This window comes from Eurypyga helias, unplaced genomic scaffold (assembly GCF_000690775.1).
Source record: "Eurypyga helias isolate BGI_N326 unplaced genomic scaffold, ASM69077v1 scaffold30168, whole genome shotgun sequence".
NCBI lineage: Eukaryota > Metazoa > Chordata > Aves > Eurypygiformes > Eurypygidae > Eurypyga > Eurypyga helias.
In genome coordinates, this window is record NW_010266978.1 from 1 (window position 1) to 12,943 (window position 12,943).

Sequence of the window (12,943 nt, forward strand, 5' to 3'; positions counted from 1 at the left end):
GTCAGGCTCAGTGGGCAGGCTGGGGGCACACGCAGTTTGGAAGGTGTTCTCAGGCACTTGGGCTCAGTCAAGGGGGTGGGTGGTGGTGTGTTCCTCTCCACTCTCGGGCTCGGGATTGTTTTTTTTTCCTCTCCACTTGGATTTTGCTTGCTGGTTTGGAATCTGGCTGTGTTCGTCCACCGGTGGGGGGATGCTATTTCTGTTCTGTTTTCTATTGTTTCAATTACTTAGTAGTACTAGTACTGTTAGTATCACTATAAGTTTCATTTATGTAATTAAATAGTTCTAATCTCAACTTTTTATGAGCTTCCCTTGTTTTTTTTCCTCTGAGTCTTCCTCACTAGGAGAGGGGGGGACGGGGACTGGTAGGTGAGTGAGTGACTGTCTAATACTTAATTGCCAGATTAGGCTAAACCACAACAATGTCCAAAACTAGTATTATAATCACATTTCAGATCTCAAGTTTAAATGCCATTTTCCTATTTTTTCTATGAAGAACTTGCTCTGAGATCTTCTGAGTTTCTCCAAGTCTTCGTAAGTGAGCGGTCCTTTCGGCAATTCTAGCAAAGTGCTCTGTGTGTCCAGTATGTTCTCTGCTTCACCTTAATAACAAAAAGAAATTAATTAAGTTCCCTCACAGTTACTGTGAGAAAGCAAAGGAAGTGGGGGAAAAAAACCCAGGAAACTTATTAAGCTGTTTCGGTTTGGGCCAAACCAACAAAATACCAGGTCACACCTATGTATTTTACAAACTGATGCCAGTGTAGTATTAAAGTTGTCTTTATGGAATTTTGGGGTAACTGCACATGGAAGTGTTTGGTCTGAACTGAGTATCTGCTGGAGGCTGCATTTATTTGAAAGAATTTCAGCCAAAACAATCAATTGTGCTGTCATCGTTGGCATTTCTGTTAGCCCCTTTCTCCTAAGAACTACACTGAGTTATAATAACATTTCCTTTAGAGATTTATTATACACATACTTTGGAATAGAGGCATGAGATACAGCAAGGACGTAGCAACACCAGTGCTTTAGTCCAATCCCATACTGTATTTGGCCAATCAGGAATCTGAGAAGAGGGTGAAGAAGATTTCCTAAGGCAGTTACCTAAACATGCAGTCTTAACCGCAGAGCAGGGAGAAGTTGTGGGGTGCAGAATGCCGTGGGTTAGGCTGGAATGAAAACATCTAGGACAAAGAATCCAAAAACCAAAGATACAGACTGAATGTCATACATAAGCCGTGGTGGTCTGATCGTGATATAAGAAAGGATGAAGATTAGGCAAAAAATGTATTTGTTTTGGCTGATGCCATTTGGTACAATGCCAACAACCTTGTTTACCTATGCCTTAGCTCCTAGCTTGATGATCATTAGGGCTGTGATTTGAAGCTGTATTTATGTGTAATAAACCTGACTGAATGTTGCAATGCCATCAGGATTGTGGTCGTTCTTTAAAACAGGTCTGATGGCTGAAATGTCCAGCTGCAACTTTGGTAGCATACAGTGCTTGGGATCTCCACACATCGGTAACGTCTACTGCGAAGACACTGGTTACCACTCACAGTAACTGGTAATAACACACTATCAGTCAGTTGCATTTAGCGTCTGGTTATGGAACAGCAAGAGATCTCAGGACACAGAAAGATGGTACAGATAGTAAAATCTCTGTGCCTGTCACTCACATGCATTAGAGCAGATTGTCCAGGCACCATCCTTCTCACATGGCTCAGGACACGAGCAGTGAGCTAATCTAAATCTTGGAAAAGGTAGCCAGAGTTTCACTGCTTAGTGGAGAAGTTCCATGCAGCTGAAGGCTGCCTATACAACCTTTCCCCTCCTCCAATCACTTGTCTGAAAAAACACCAGCAGTAGATGGCTAGTTTCCAAGGCCAAGAACACAGATAGCAAGTCCATGACTGTTTCTCAGTGTCCTCAGCCATTTAGAAAAGACAGTGCACCAAGGGCTGTTCCACAGCCCCGCCATCCTCAAAAATTCCGTTTCAATACATGGTCCTGGCACACTTGCGGCTTATCAACAGCACAAGCAGAACTCAAAACGGTATTTCCTCCTGTGTCCTTGCTTTTTACTTTAATTATAACATGCTATAAAACAGGAAAAAAAAACCCAACAAACAAACAAAAAAAAAAACCCAAACCAACTCTGATCTCACTGTGTGAGAATAAGCAAGTCATGAGAAAATGTTCGGACAAGTAGGCTAGAGACAGGAAAAAAACCCCAAAACTGTAAGCAAGGTCAGACAAAAAGCTCAGTGAAGGAGAAAGAGAGACATCTTCTAGGGGTATAAACCGATTCCAAAGAATGGAGAGCAGATGCAGGGCTACTTGGTCAAGGTGGTTCAGATAGAAGGAAGACTGTGCAGCACAGAAATAACTGCAGGTTAGCTTAGGAGAGGAAACTGGCCGTGAAGCTAAAGAGAGGCAGACCCTGGAGGAAAGAGATCAGTCAAAGGGGGAATGGTAAAGGGAATGGTGTGTACATTCATTATTACACCACCGAGGTGAAGCATGGCATGCACCAAGAGAATACATGGGGAAGCAGAGAAGTGGTTGAGGAGGTATTCTGGGAGTGGACTCAGGGATCAGATGAGTAATAAGAACATGCATTGTGGCTGCAGGTCAATTGTGCCATTAAACCTTCTCTTCAACTACTTAATTTTGATCTTAAAATAAAAATGAACTCCTGAACCCAATTTCCATCTAATTACAAACCACCTTCTGATTTCCAGCCCAGATTCATTCACGCAATTCCACTTCCTTTTATTCTAGTGCTGATATTAGTAATTAGTTCCATTTCCTTCTCTTATTTTCATTTATCCTATCCTGTAAGCAGGATCTGTAGATCCAAATCTCTCAGGTCTTTTTACAAGACTAAACAACCATAATTTTGTTTTCTCTCACAACACACCGCAGCATTCCCCGATAATTTTAACTCTGCAGTAATTCTAGATTCCTTACACAGAAGTGTTCTAAATGATGTACAAATTTCTAAGGAAGGTATTACTGTTTTCCTGCATCAATACCTTCCTACCTATACTCTCTATTTGTACTAAGGTTGTGGAATATCCATCCCTGGAGATATTCAAAAGCCTGGGCAACTGGCTCTAGGTGATTCTGCCTGGGCAGGGAGGTTGGACCAGACAACCTCCAGAGGTCCCTTCCAACCTCAACCATGCTGTGACAGTAGGAAACCTCACCTGACTCTCATAATTTCATCACACTACTGGATTATATTCATTCTTTCATCACCTAATACTCTCAGGTTTTTTGCTGTTTCAAACATTTCCAGCTGGTGAGCTCTGATGGCAGAAATCCCTGTTAGGTCAGTGAGAACCTAGAGACTCCTTTTCAAATTGAATCCTATTTTATTATCTCAGTTTTTTCAAATCATCAATTCTTCTTGTGCTGCAGTTTATTTCCTCTCTGTTGATGACACCAATCAAGTCTGTCATCCACAGATTTGATTAGTACAACATGCTCATAATTTCAAACACAAAACAAAGGCAGAACCAGAACAAGTCTTGAGGAATATTGCTAATAACCCTGCTAAGCCCAAACCTTTGACATCTTCTCTTTACTCCAATGCTTACCTGTCTACTGACTTCCCCGTCCTTCACGCTAACTTAATCTTCATGTGATACTACACTAAATGCTTTCCTGAGTTTATAGCAGATCTACCACATTTCTTCTGGAAGAGAGACATTATTTTCCCGGAAAAGACAGAGTGGGTTTGGCATATTTAATTTTATCTTATTGTCATTTGAGTCCCCAGCTTCTTTTCTCCAGAACCTTTTCATAAGCCTTGCATACTGCTGAAGTTGCCCTGGTGGATCTGAAGTTACGAACAGGACTTTTCCTTTCTGGAAAGCAACAGGATGCCAGATTGCCCCTCTTCAACCTACACTAGGACCACATGGTCCTCAGTAAACACATTATGTCCTCTTGACATGGGGTCTGCATTACAACTCCTTCAAAATTCTGGAATGAAAATGACCTCATTAAAAAATATTAACAAGTCCCAAATTCCAAGTTTTCCTTCTGTACTGTATGTACTAATCTCTTTTTCAACACACTAATTTCCAAGAGCCGCACAGTTTTTCTCCATGCACTTACCTGCCTATTCATATTAAAAGGTAAAGAAGTGCATTTAGTGGGGTTAGCAATTGTTTGCAGATACACACTGCTGCATCACATTTGGACGTAAGGAAGAAGTTCTTCACCGAAAGGGTTATCACGCACTGGAACAGGCTGCCCAGAGAGGTGGTGGAGTCACCATCCCTGGATGTGTTTAAGAGACGGGTGGATGAGGTACTGAGAGATATGGTTTAGTGGCGGACAGATACGGTTGGACTGGATGATCTCTAAGGTCTTTTCCAACCTAGTGATTCTATGATTCTATGATCTGTACAGGACTTACCGTATCAGGGCACCTATATACAGGGCTCACCGTATAGGAAAACATCCCTATACGGGACTTACCGTATAGCAGGGCACCTCTATACAGGGCTCACGATATAGAATGGCATGTCTATACGGGGCTCACTGTATAGCAGGGCATCTCTATACGGGGCTCAACCTATAGCAGGGCACATCTATTAGGGGCTCACCGTATAGCAGGGCACCTCTATACTGGGCTTACTGTACAGCAAGGCACCCCTATACAGGATTTACCATATAGCAGGACACATCTGAGCGACTGAGGGAACTGGGCTTGTTTAGCCTTGAGAAGAGGAGGCTGAGAGGAGACCTGATCACTGCCTACAACTACCTGAAAGAAGGTTGTGCAGAAGTGAGTGTTGGTCTCTTCTCCCTAATGACAGATGATCGGACGAGGGGGAATGGACTCAAGCTGCGCCAGGGGAGGTTTAGATTGGACGTAAGGAAGAAGTTCTTCACCGAAAGGGTTATCACGCACTGGAACAGGCTGCCCAGGGAGGTGGTGGAGTCACCATCCCTGGATGTGTTTAAGAGACGGGTGGATGAGGTGCTGAGAGATATGGTTTAGTGGCGGACAGATACGGTTGGGCTGGATGGTTTCTAAGGTCTTTGCTATGATTCTATGATCACCTAAACAGATCTGCATCTGTGTGCAGCAGGAAATATCTGTTTGTCTAATTAATCTACCGTTATCTTCAGTGAAGTATGCAGAGTTAGGAAACCTAGCTCTTAGGTCTGGAGGCTAAGACAAAGAGTTCAAACAAATTTTTATTTTGTTTCAGAATGTTTGTGTCTGTAGCAGACAAGAAAATCATGCTAGTTAACTAAGATGATTTGTGAAGGTGACAAGCCATGGCTTGATGCTGTCCTCACTTACAGTGAATACTCTTTTAGCAGGTCTCCTTCACCAGGAATGAGAGCTGACATAAATGCCCCTCCGTAATCCTCAACATGCATCACTTAATCAGACCTGCCACTGGCAACTATGAGGCAAGACCCCACTTTCTGAGACTCACCTTTCTTTTTTCCATTTTAGCAGGGGTCTGCGGCAAGATGATCAGCTAACGTGTGTTTGGTCATGAAGGTATGAGGGCATGATTCCTGCCTGCATCCCTTTATCTGCTCATGTCATCCCTACTCCCTGCCAGAAAAGCAGCATCGGAGTGGAATATGGAAGGAAATCACTACATCTGTCCTTCATCCCAAATACACAGTGCTTACTTCAGCTGTATTTATTGCCTTAGAACTCACATTTTTTGAAATAAGACACGAGAAATTAAAAAACAGTCTTAACTGGAGGCAAAGTCTGTAAAAGTAGAGTTAGTACTCTTGACTGACAAATTATCAGACTGTAACAGAGAAGGAAAGAAAAGAAACAGTACGATTTTTGTTCAGAAAAAAAGAGAAAAATCTATTGCTAGCCTTCTCGCAGCCATTCTAGGAAGGTAAGCAGTTATCTGAAATATTGTTTGGTTCTATGTGCGAACCAGACAGACATATACACATACCTTTCACCCTCTGCAAGACCGTCCCATAGCCCATATCATACTGATAGGCAAAAATAAAGCTTAAGGGAACTATGGCCAGTAGAACTCCTGGGTTCTTCTTTTTTATTGCTCTGTTTAAAAAAAAAAGAAGGAAAAAATGAGATTATTCAGGACATTCAGCACATCAGTACTATTAGTTTAGGTTGGCCTTGACTGTCTAGGACTTGTGTCTCCTTCTACACTCTCTAATCAAAGAACAACAAGTCTTAATTTCCTCAGAAGCATTTGTCTTCTGGTTGCCTTCTTGCTCAACTGTCAACCCAAAAGGTAATAAAAAAACATGCTCCAAGTGAGTTTTGTAAATATCTAACGAAACTGGGTTTATCTAACTCATGTAGCATGCACGTGCACATGCATATATCCATCCAGCCACATGCAACTCGTAGCAATCAAGATATGTTCGGTTCCAAACGCATCTGAGTCCACAGAGAATGCGGAACGCGAAGTGCATTTAATCTGTACTATGTACACAAGCTCACAGATATCTCCTACATTCTTTCTGATCATGTTATAGCACAAGAAAGACACGGTACCAAACAAAAGTCCTATAAGGCAAGTTCTTCCCCATGCAATATAGCTTTATTAGCCATTTTTTCCCCCTTGGGTGAGCTTCTTGATTCAATTTTTAAGTGAATGGATTTCAGAATATGCCCACTTGTTTAGTGAAATAGTAAAAATCCCAGATGATGGAGGATTTGTTGCTCATTAATAGTTCATTAACTCACAATATAGACAAGTAAGTAGCATAGCTTTTAAACAATCCCTTCTGTTCCATACACCACTTATTACACATAGAACTTCTGGCACCTCAGCTGTACCATTTTATTGTCAGTTCACATGTCTGCTATTATGTAAGTCAACAGCACAGACATAACCAAAACACATCTGGAAGCAGACAGAAATCAGAGTCACTTTGCCATCCAATCAGCCTCTGAGCAGTTACTGTTTAAAAATAACTAGCTCTGACAATGCAAAGGGAAGATACAGCATCACAGAAATATAAATGTAATATATATTTTCTGTTAGGAAATAAACATTGTACCCAGCTGTTAAACCTACAGCAGCAAGTCCAAAAAATGTCCCAAAATATTTGAGAAATTCCCGTGTCCAAGCAATCTGCATGGCTGTTTGTCTCTCTCTCATCTGGTTCTGCATCAGTAGTTGCCTTTCCAGCTAAAATAGGGAGAGAGGTTAAAAAAAATAAAGTCATTTTTAAAGACTGTCAATCTCTCATTAGTTTGTAAATCCAAAACACTGAGAAGGTTTCTTTTTTGTTCTTTTACTTCAGTCATCAATAGGTTTTGATTGAAAATGGTTTTCTTCAGTAATAACTCAGAACAGTTTATACCAAGAACGCATTTGGGTGAATTAGCATATGCTTTAATGCAGAATGTTTATAATGCTGCTGCTGAAGGTCAAGAAAACTCAAACACCAGTGTCAGGTTTTGAGAGCTCCCCAGGTCTCAGCAGCACTCCCTCTAGGCTGAGGTTCTCTGACTTTTGCATTTCCATGGTGATAGTCTACCAGCTAGCTACTTTCCAATTTATTCTGCTAGATTCTAATTTAGCTGATAGCATCTTTAGAATCAATTCTGATACCTCTTTGCCCTTTGAGGGTTTCTCTTCTTCATGATGCATCATAAAGTTAATAACTCCTTCGAAATGCCATAGTTTACAATATAGAAAAAACCCTGTGAAGATATCAGATCTTTTAAAGGTACTAGAACACACATGAAAAGTCCGTAAGAAAACACTTCTGTAACAAAATTAAAAACACTAATGCAAAAAGTAAAATCTAGGCAGTATATTCACACATCAAAGTAGAACTTTTTATGGTACATAAGAATAAAATAGCAGATTATTAGCGTTGGTTTGGGTGTGGTTTGGTTTTGTTGGGGTTTTTTTTGTTTGTTTGTTTGTTTTTTTGTTTTGTTTCTATTTATATGCCCCATCTTAACATACTGGTATAGTTCCATTAAGTAAAGATAACTTCAGTATTTCTTAAAAGACCCTCTCTATTGTACAGAAAACCAAATAGAACAAATAACTTTCCTCCTCAGACTGATGCAAAAAAATAACTGTGCCAAAAATAAGCAGTCTGAAACCAAAGTACAGAAGTTAGTTAGCACAGTAAGAAGTCTGCTTCTTCCCATTAATATTTGTAACTCATTTTTTGGGAAAAAAAGGGAGTACTTGAGTTGGTATGTGTAGCCTTGCTAACCAAGTTGCATAAAAAGTCCAACAAGGCATAGGAAACAGAATACCAGCTGCCTAAAAAACTGTATTCTGGAAAAGAAAGAACAAGGAGAGAATGCAGAAAGTTCTCTTCTTGTGAATCTATAACAGTAATTAAATCTGTTCTTTTCTCCTGTTTTCTAATTCAAGAATAATTTAAAGGATTTGTAATTACTTAAGATTTCCACCCATTTATTCATCTCCATTACTATTGATTTAGACTGAACAGAACAATTTCTGTTAAATTGTTACTAATTACTTCTTCAGACTATGTTGATCTTGCTATCTTATTTACAAGCTCACTGAGTACCTAGATAGGTAGAATTAATTTTTTTAGACAGCATAATAAAAAAAGGACAGATCTAATTACACATAATTGTACACAGTAGGAAAAACAACATTCACTGTAGTCTCACAGTACTGTTCCATCTGTTTCTCTTTCCTCAAGACTTACATTGCAATTGTTATTCTCACAAAAAATATCAACAGGCTTTACCTTCCTGATATCCATATTTTTCAAATCGCCTTTTTTTTTTTTCAGAAAAATTAATTATATAATGACTGACAAACCACTTAATATAATATCAGAATAATTAGATTTTATTTTGTCACCTATGAGACACTTGGAAATTCTAAGGTAAACAAGCACACTGCCTGTTAATTAGCCCCATTGTGGTCCCCAATATCCTAAGCCTGGTAAATTGCTGAGGGTTGATGTGACAAGATAAAATAATGACATGTAATAACCACTTAATGACCTCTATTTTCCCCTTCAATTTGATTATGTATGTAGTTTGCACACGTGTGAAAAGTATTAAGGGATCCTTTGTTTGCCTGTCAGCACAGATAAGGAGCCTGCGCCTACAAGATGCACAGTATTACCCTAAATGAGCTTCAATTTGAAGAATTAGATGGGGAAGAAGTGGGACAAGGATATGCTGATGAAATATAGGTCTTGCTAAAAGGAAAATTAATGGAGAAGAAGAAAAAGAGACAGTTTAATATGCACAAAGCGTAGAAAAAAGTAAGCATGGAATAAAAAGAAAGCGTAAATCTATGAGAGTAAACCAAAGTATTCTAACATGGTTTCTTTGAAGAAAAAAAACCAAACCAAAACAAAAAACCCCAAAACAACTCCACCTCCCCTCATCCCCCCCCCAAGGTAATACTTTGATAGCTCTTTAAAATCCAAGTACTGAAAGAAAAAGATATTACTAAGCCACAGACACTAAGGCCAAACAAACACCTTTCTGCAGGAGACATAGCAAATTTCAGGAGCCCAAAGATACTTTCATGTATATCTACAAGGAATTTATATAAATAACTTACTATAAATGAAAACAACTTCTTTTGTATATTATAAACAGCAGACAGATAACATAATCAAATGATTTTTCATATTATTTTCTAACCAGAAGAAATATTTTGTTTTCCACTGTAAAAATCAACTCTCAACTTTCTACATGGTAGCCCATCCAAAAATAAGGGGGGTGGGGGATGCATAGAAAAATGCTCATAATTCCTTTCCTTTGACCAAACTTCTTAAATGTGGATGTAGAGTCTTACCTAAATGAAACACAATACTGTATTTAAATTAATTTCTGAACTGGAGGGAAGCTCTAGACTGAGCAATCTTAGAGAAGAGTGCTTTGTGTGTACACTGGGAAATGTGGCATGGCCAAGAAAAGGTTTCAGAGGAATCTTGATGCACAGAAGGCACTAAAAGGTAGATCTAGTAACATTTAGCTAAATTAACAATTTAATTCCCATTATTAGTGTTAAATGTTACAATGAACAGTTTACCATACATCTGTTTTGTCCATAACCTTACAATGGGGCACCCAGAAAGCCCCTAGTTGTTTTTAGGGATGCTAGGTAATCTACAGTACTGCTGCAGAGATTTGCTTTTAAAACTATTTTTCATTTAGTTCTAAGTTATACGGGGAAAATCTAGTATCAACACACAAACTTCACTACACGTGATCCAAAAATCTCTCTGAACCTATGCAATCTTAGGCTAAACGGAGGAATATCTCTCCCAAATCCCAGAAATGCCCTTTGTTCTGTCGTCCTTTACTCTGAAAAAAAAATCTTCATTCTTGCTTTCTATTTCCAAGACCAGTTTTGTCACTTGCATAGTTTCATCTTACTCAAACAAAAGACTCTGGTGCTGTAGCTGTAGGACTGCAACGGGAATAGGCAAAACAAAGAGATTCAGTCAAGTGTTTCAGGGCAATCCCTCACCGCCTTCACTAGATTTCAAGCTTTCCTCAAGGAAAGCAAAAACTGAGCAGTAAGTATGGCCAAAATTATCCCAGAACATATTGTTCCATCAGACAACTTAAACTTACCAGAATAACTGTAGAAAACACCGTCTGGGCTATGCCTGAGCTCTTTTCAGGAGCACTGTAGCCGCTGCACTGCTGGATGACATGGGCCAGTGCTGCCGACACATTCCATGCGTGGGCACGTTCCATGCGTGGGCTCCAGCAACATGTGTTCAGGACAGCAGGGAACACCCTGTGACCGGCTGAGAGACCAGACATAAGGCAGGGCACCTATCCTACCCTGGATCATCAAAGACTGCTTTAAGATATCCAGGCTTGACATCTGATCGGCTAAACAGGTTTATGAGCAATGTTTTACACTGAAAGAATGTATGTGTTTAAATGAATGTTGGATGTTCTAAGTTGCAAAACTAAGCACCTATATGGGCACTCAAGCAACTCATATGTATCCCTATCATTCAAAATTTAAAAAAATTCAGAGGCAATATCCTTGGGCTTACTGATTTAACATGCCATTCTGAATTGAACATCTTGAGCTCTGACAGTATTGAACAACCAGGATACCCTGATACACTGACTTTACACTGGCAAACAACTACTGGTAGATCATAAGGCAAAACTGTAATATTAGGATTACATTAACGAAGCCAGGAATTGAAAGCAGATCTATATAGGGAAAACCTCAGGAGACTACCACAAAAGATGATTCCGAATTAGATGAAAGACAGAAAACCAAATCATGCTTGACTGCAGTTCAAATCAATATCCCATTTTCAGCTGTTATCTTAGTAATTGCGTCTTATTTTCCTCCAGATGTGTCCTATTGAAAATGCCAGCCACACTGGGGTAGTGAAAGGGTGGAGAAGACTTCTGACCTATTAACATGCTGATTTTATGACAAAGGCCAAGTCCTGCTCCCTTAGGACTTATTATGCGATGATGTCTATCATGATTTCTTTTCCCATTATAGCAGTTCAGAAGCAAGGATTAAGAGTAGGTAGTCATTATACTGCAAACCATAACTTCACACATAGAACTCCATAGGTAGTAATATAAAAAAAAAGTTTATCATTCAAACATAGCATAAGTGTGCTGTGGGTTATTTAGAATAATCTCTCTGATGGGAAAACTCGATTATTGAGGAAACAAGCCACAGGTGCAGACCACACACAGCAGGTGAACAACAGTTCACTGTCCAAGTTAACTGATACTATGGAATAAATTCTATTTTATTCTAAATACATAAGCCTCTCACCTATACAGCCACAAAAACTTTAATAGGGGCTATTTAGATGACTATGCTTGTATAAAAAAATACAGGTAAAGGTTCTCAGGTGGGAGGAAGGGAAGATGCTGTAGTTTTTATAGCCAGGTTGCTGTGCATGGCACAAGAGAGCTGAAGCTGTGATGTGGATGTATGCATACACATCCAAACACACTTTTCCATTACTGTTAAGAAAACGCACCCTGCAATATTCAGACCATGTTTTAGAGGCTCATATACAAGTACACTTAATACCATAACCTAAAAAAACCTATATCAATTTCTGCGAATTTAATTGCATAATGGACACATTGTTTTAAATGAGTTGCAACTTCTTTACCAGTAATAAATATTGATCATGTAAATTTAAATTTTAAGTCTGGTATTTCAAAATAAAGCGGGTACTAGTAGCAAGTAACATCTTATATTTTCTAACACTCTCAGAGGGCTCAATTAGAAATAACTTTCCCTTTTTTTTTTAACGGAGCCAGTAGTTTCTCAACACCGTTTGAGAAACTGTAAGGGCTGATTAGCATTTGAAGTCTGCCACATGACAACTGTTATAGTAAAAGGAAATCAATCTGACAAAATGAAACATGACAGATGAAGAGAAGGGAGGCAGAAAGAGAAAAGGTCAGTTACTGTGAAACTGATAATGCTAATAAACTAGTCAGTGGTAACCATCCTTATCATTTCTATTGATTATTCTTCAGACTGTCACAATGATGTCAAGTCACAGAAAAGAGCATTTATACCATTATTTCATTGATTAAAATCCAGTGGGAGAAAATTCTCATCTGAAATAACTTAATCAACTTTGACAACTTGCAAAAAATTGAACGGTCCTCTCTGGATTACAAGCCACATTCACACTGGTAGGTAGATCAGAAATTTCCAACACTTTAGAGTCTTAGCTTGTTTTTGCTCCTTTTGCCTTTCTGTTTCATGCTCAGATGCTGCAGGAAAGAAGAGATGCAGCTTTGGTTTTGTACTAAAAACAGGCTGGAGAGGTGGCCAACTGCCAACCTCACGGAGTTCAACAAGGCCAAGTGCAAGGTCCTGCACCTGGGTTGGGGCAATCCCAAGCACAAGTACAGGCTGGGTGGAGAGTGGATAGAGAGTAGCCCTGAGGAGAAGGACTTGGGAGTACTGGTTGA

At 39.4% G+C, this 12,943-nt stretch overlaps 1 protein-coding gene across 1 annotated transcript; it reads right to left on the reverse strand.

Annotated features, from left to right (window-relative positions):
- Positions 1 to 444: 444 nt before the first annotated feature.
- On the reverse strand, positions 445 to 7,640 carry PLGRKT (plasminogen receptor, C-terminal lysine transmembrane protein). Its single transcript, XM_010157266.1, is given in 5 exon segments — positions 445 to 602; positions 5,961 to 6,070; positions 7,042 to 7,172; positions 7,498 to 7,551; positions 7,554 to 7,640. Coding segments are annotated over 5 exon segments (540 nt in total).
- Positions 7,641 to 12,943: the final 5,303 nt, after the last annotated feature.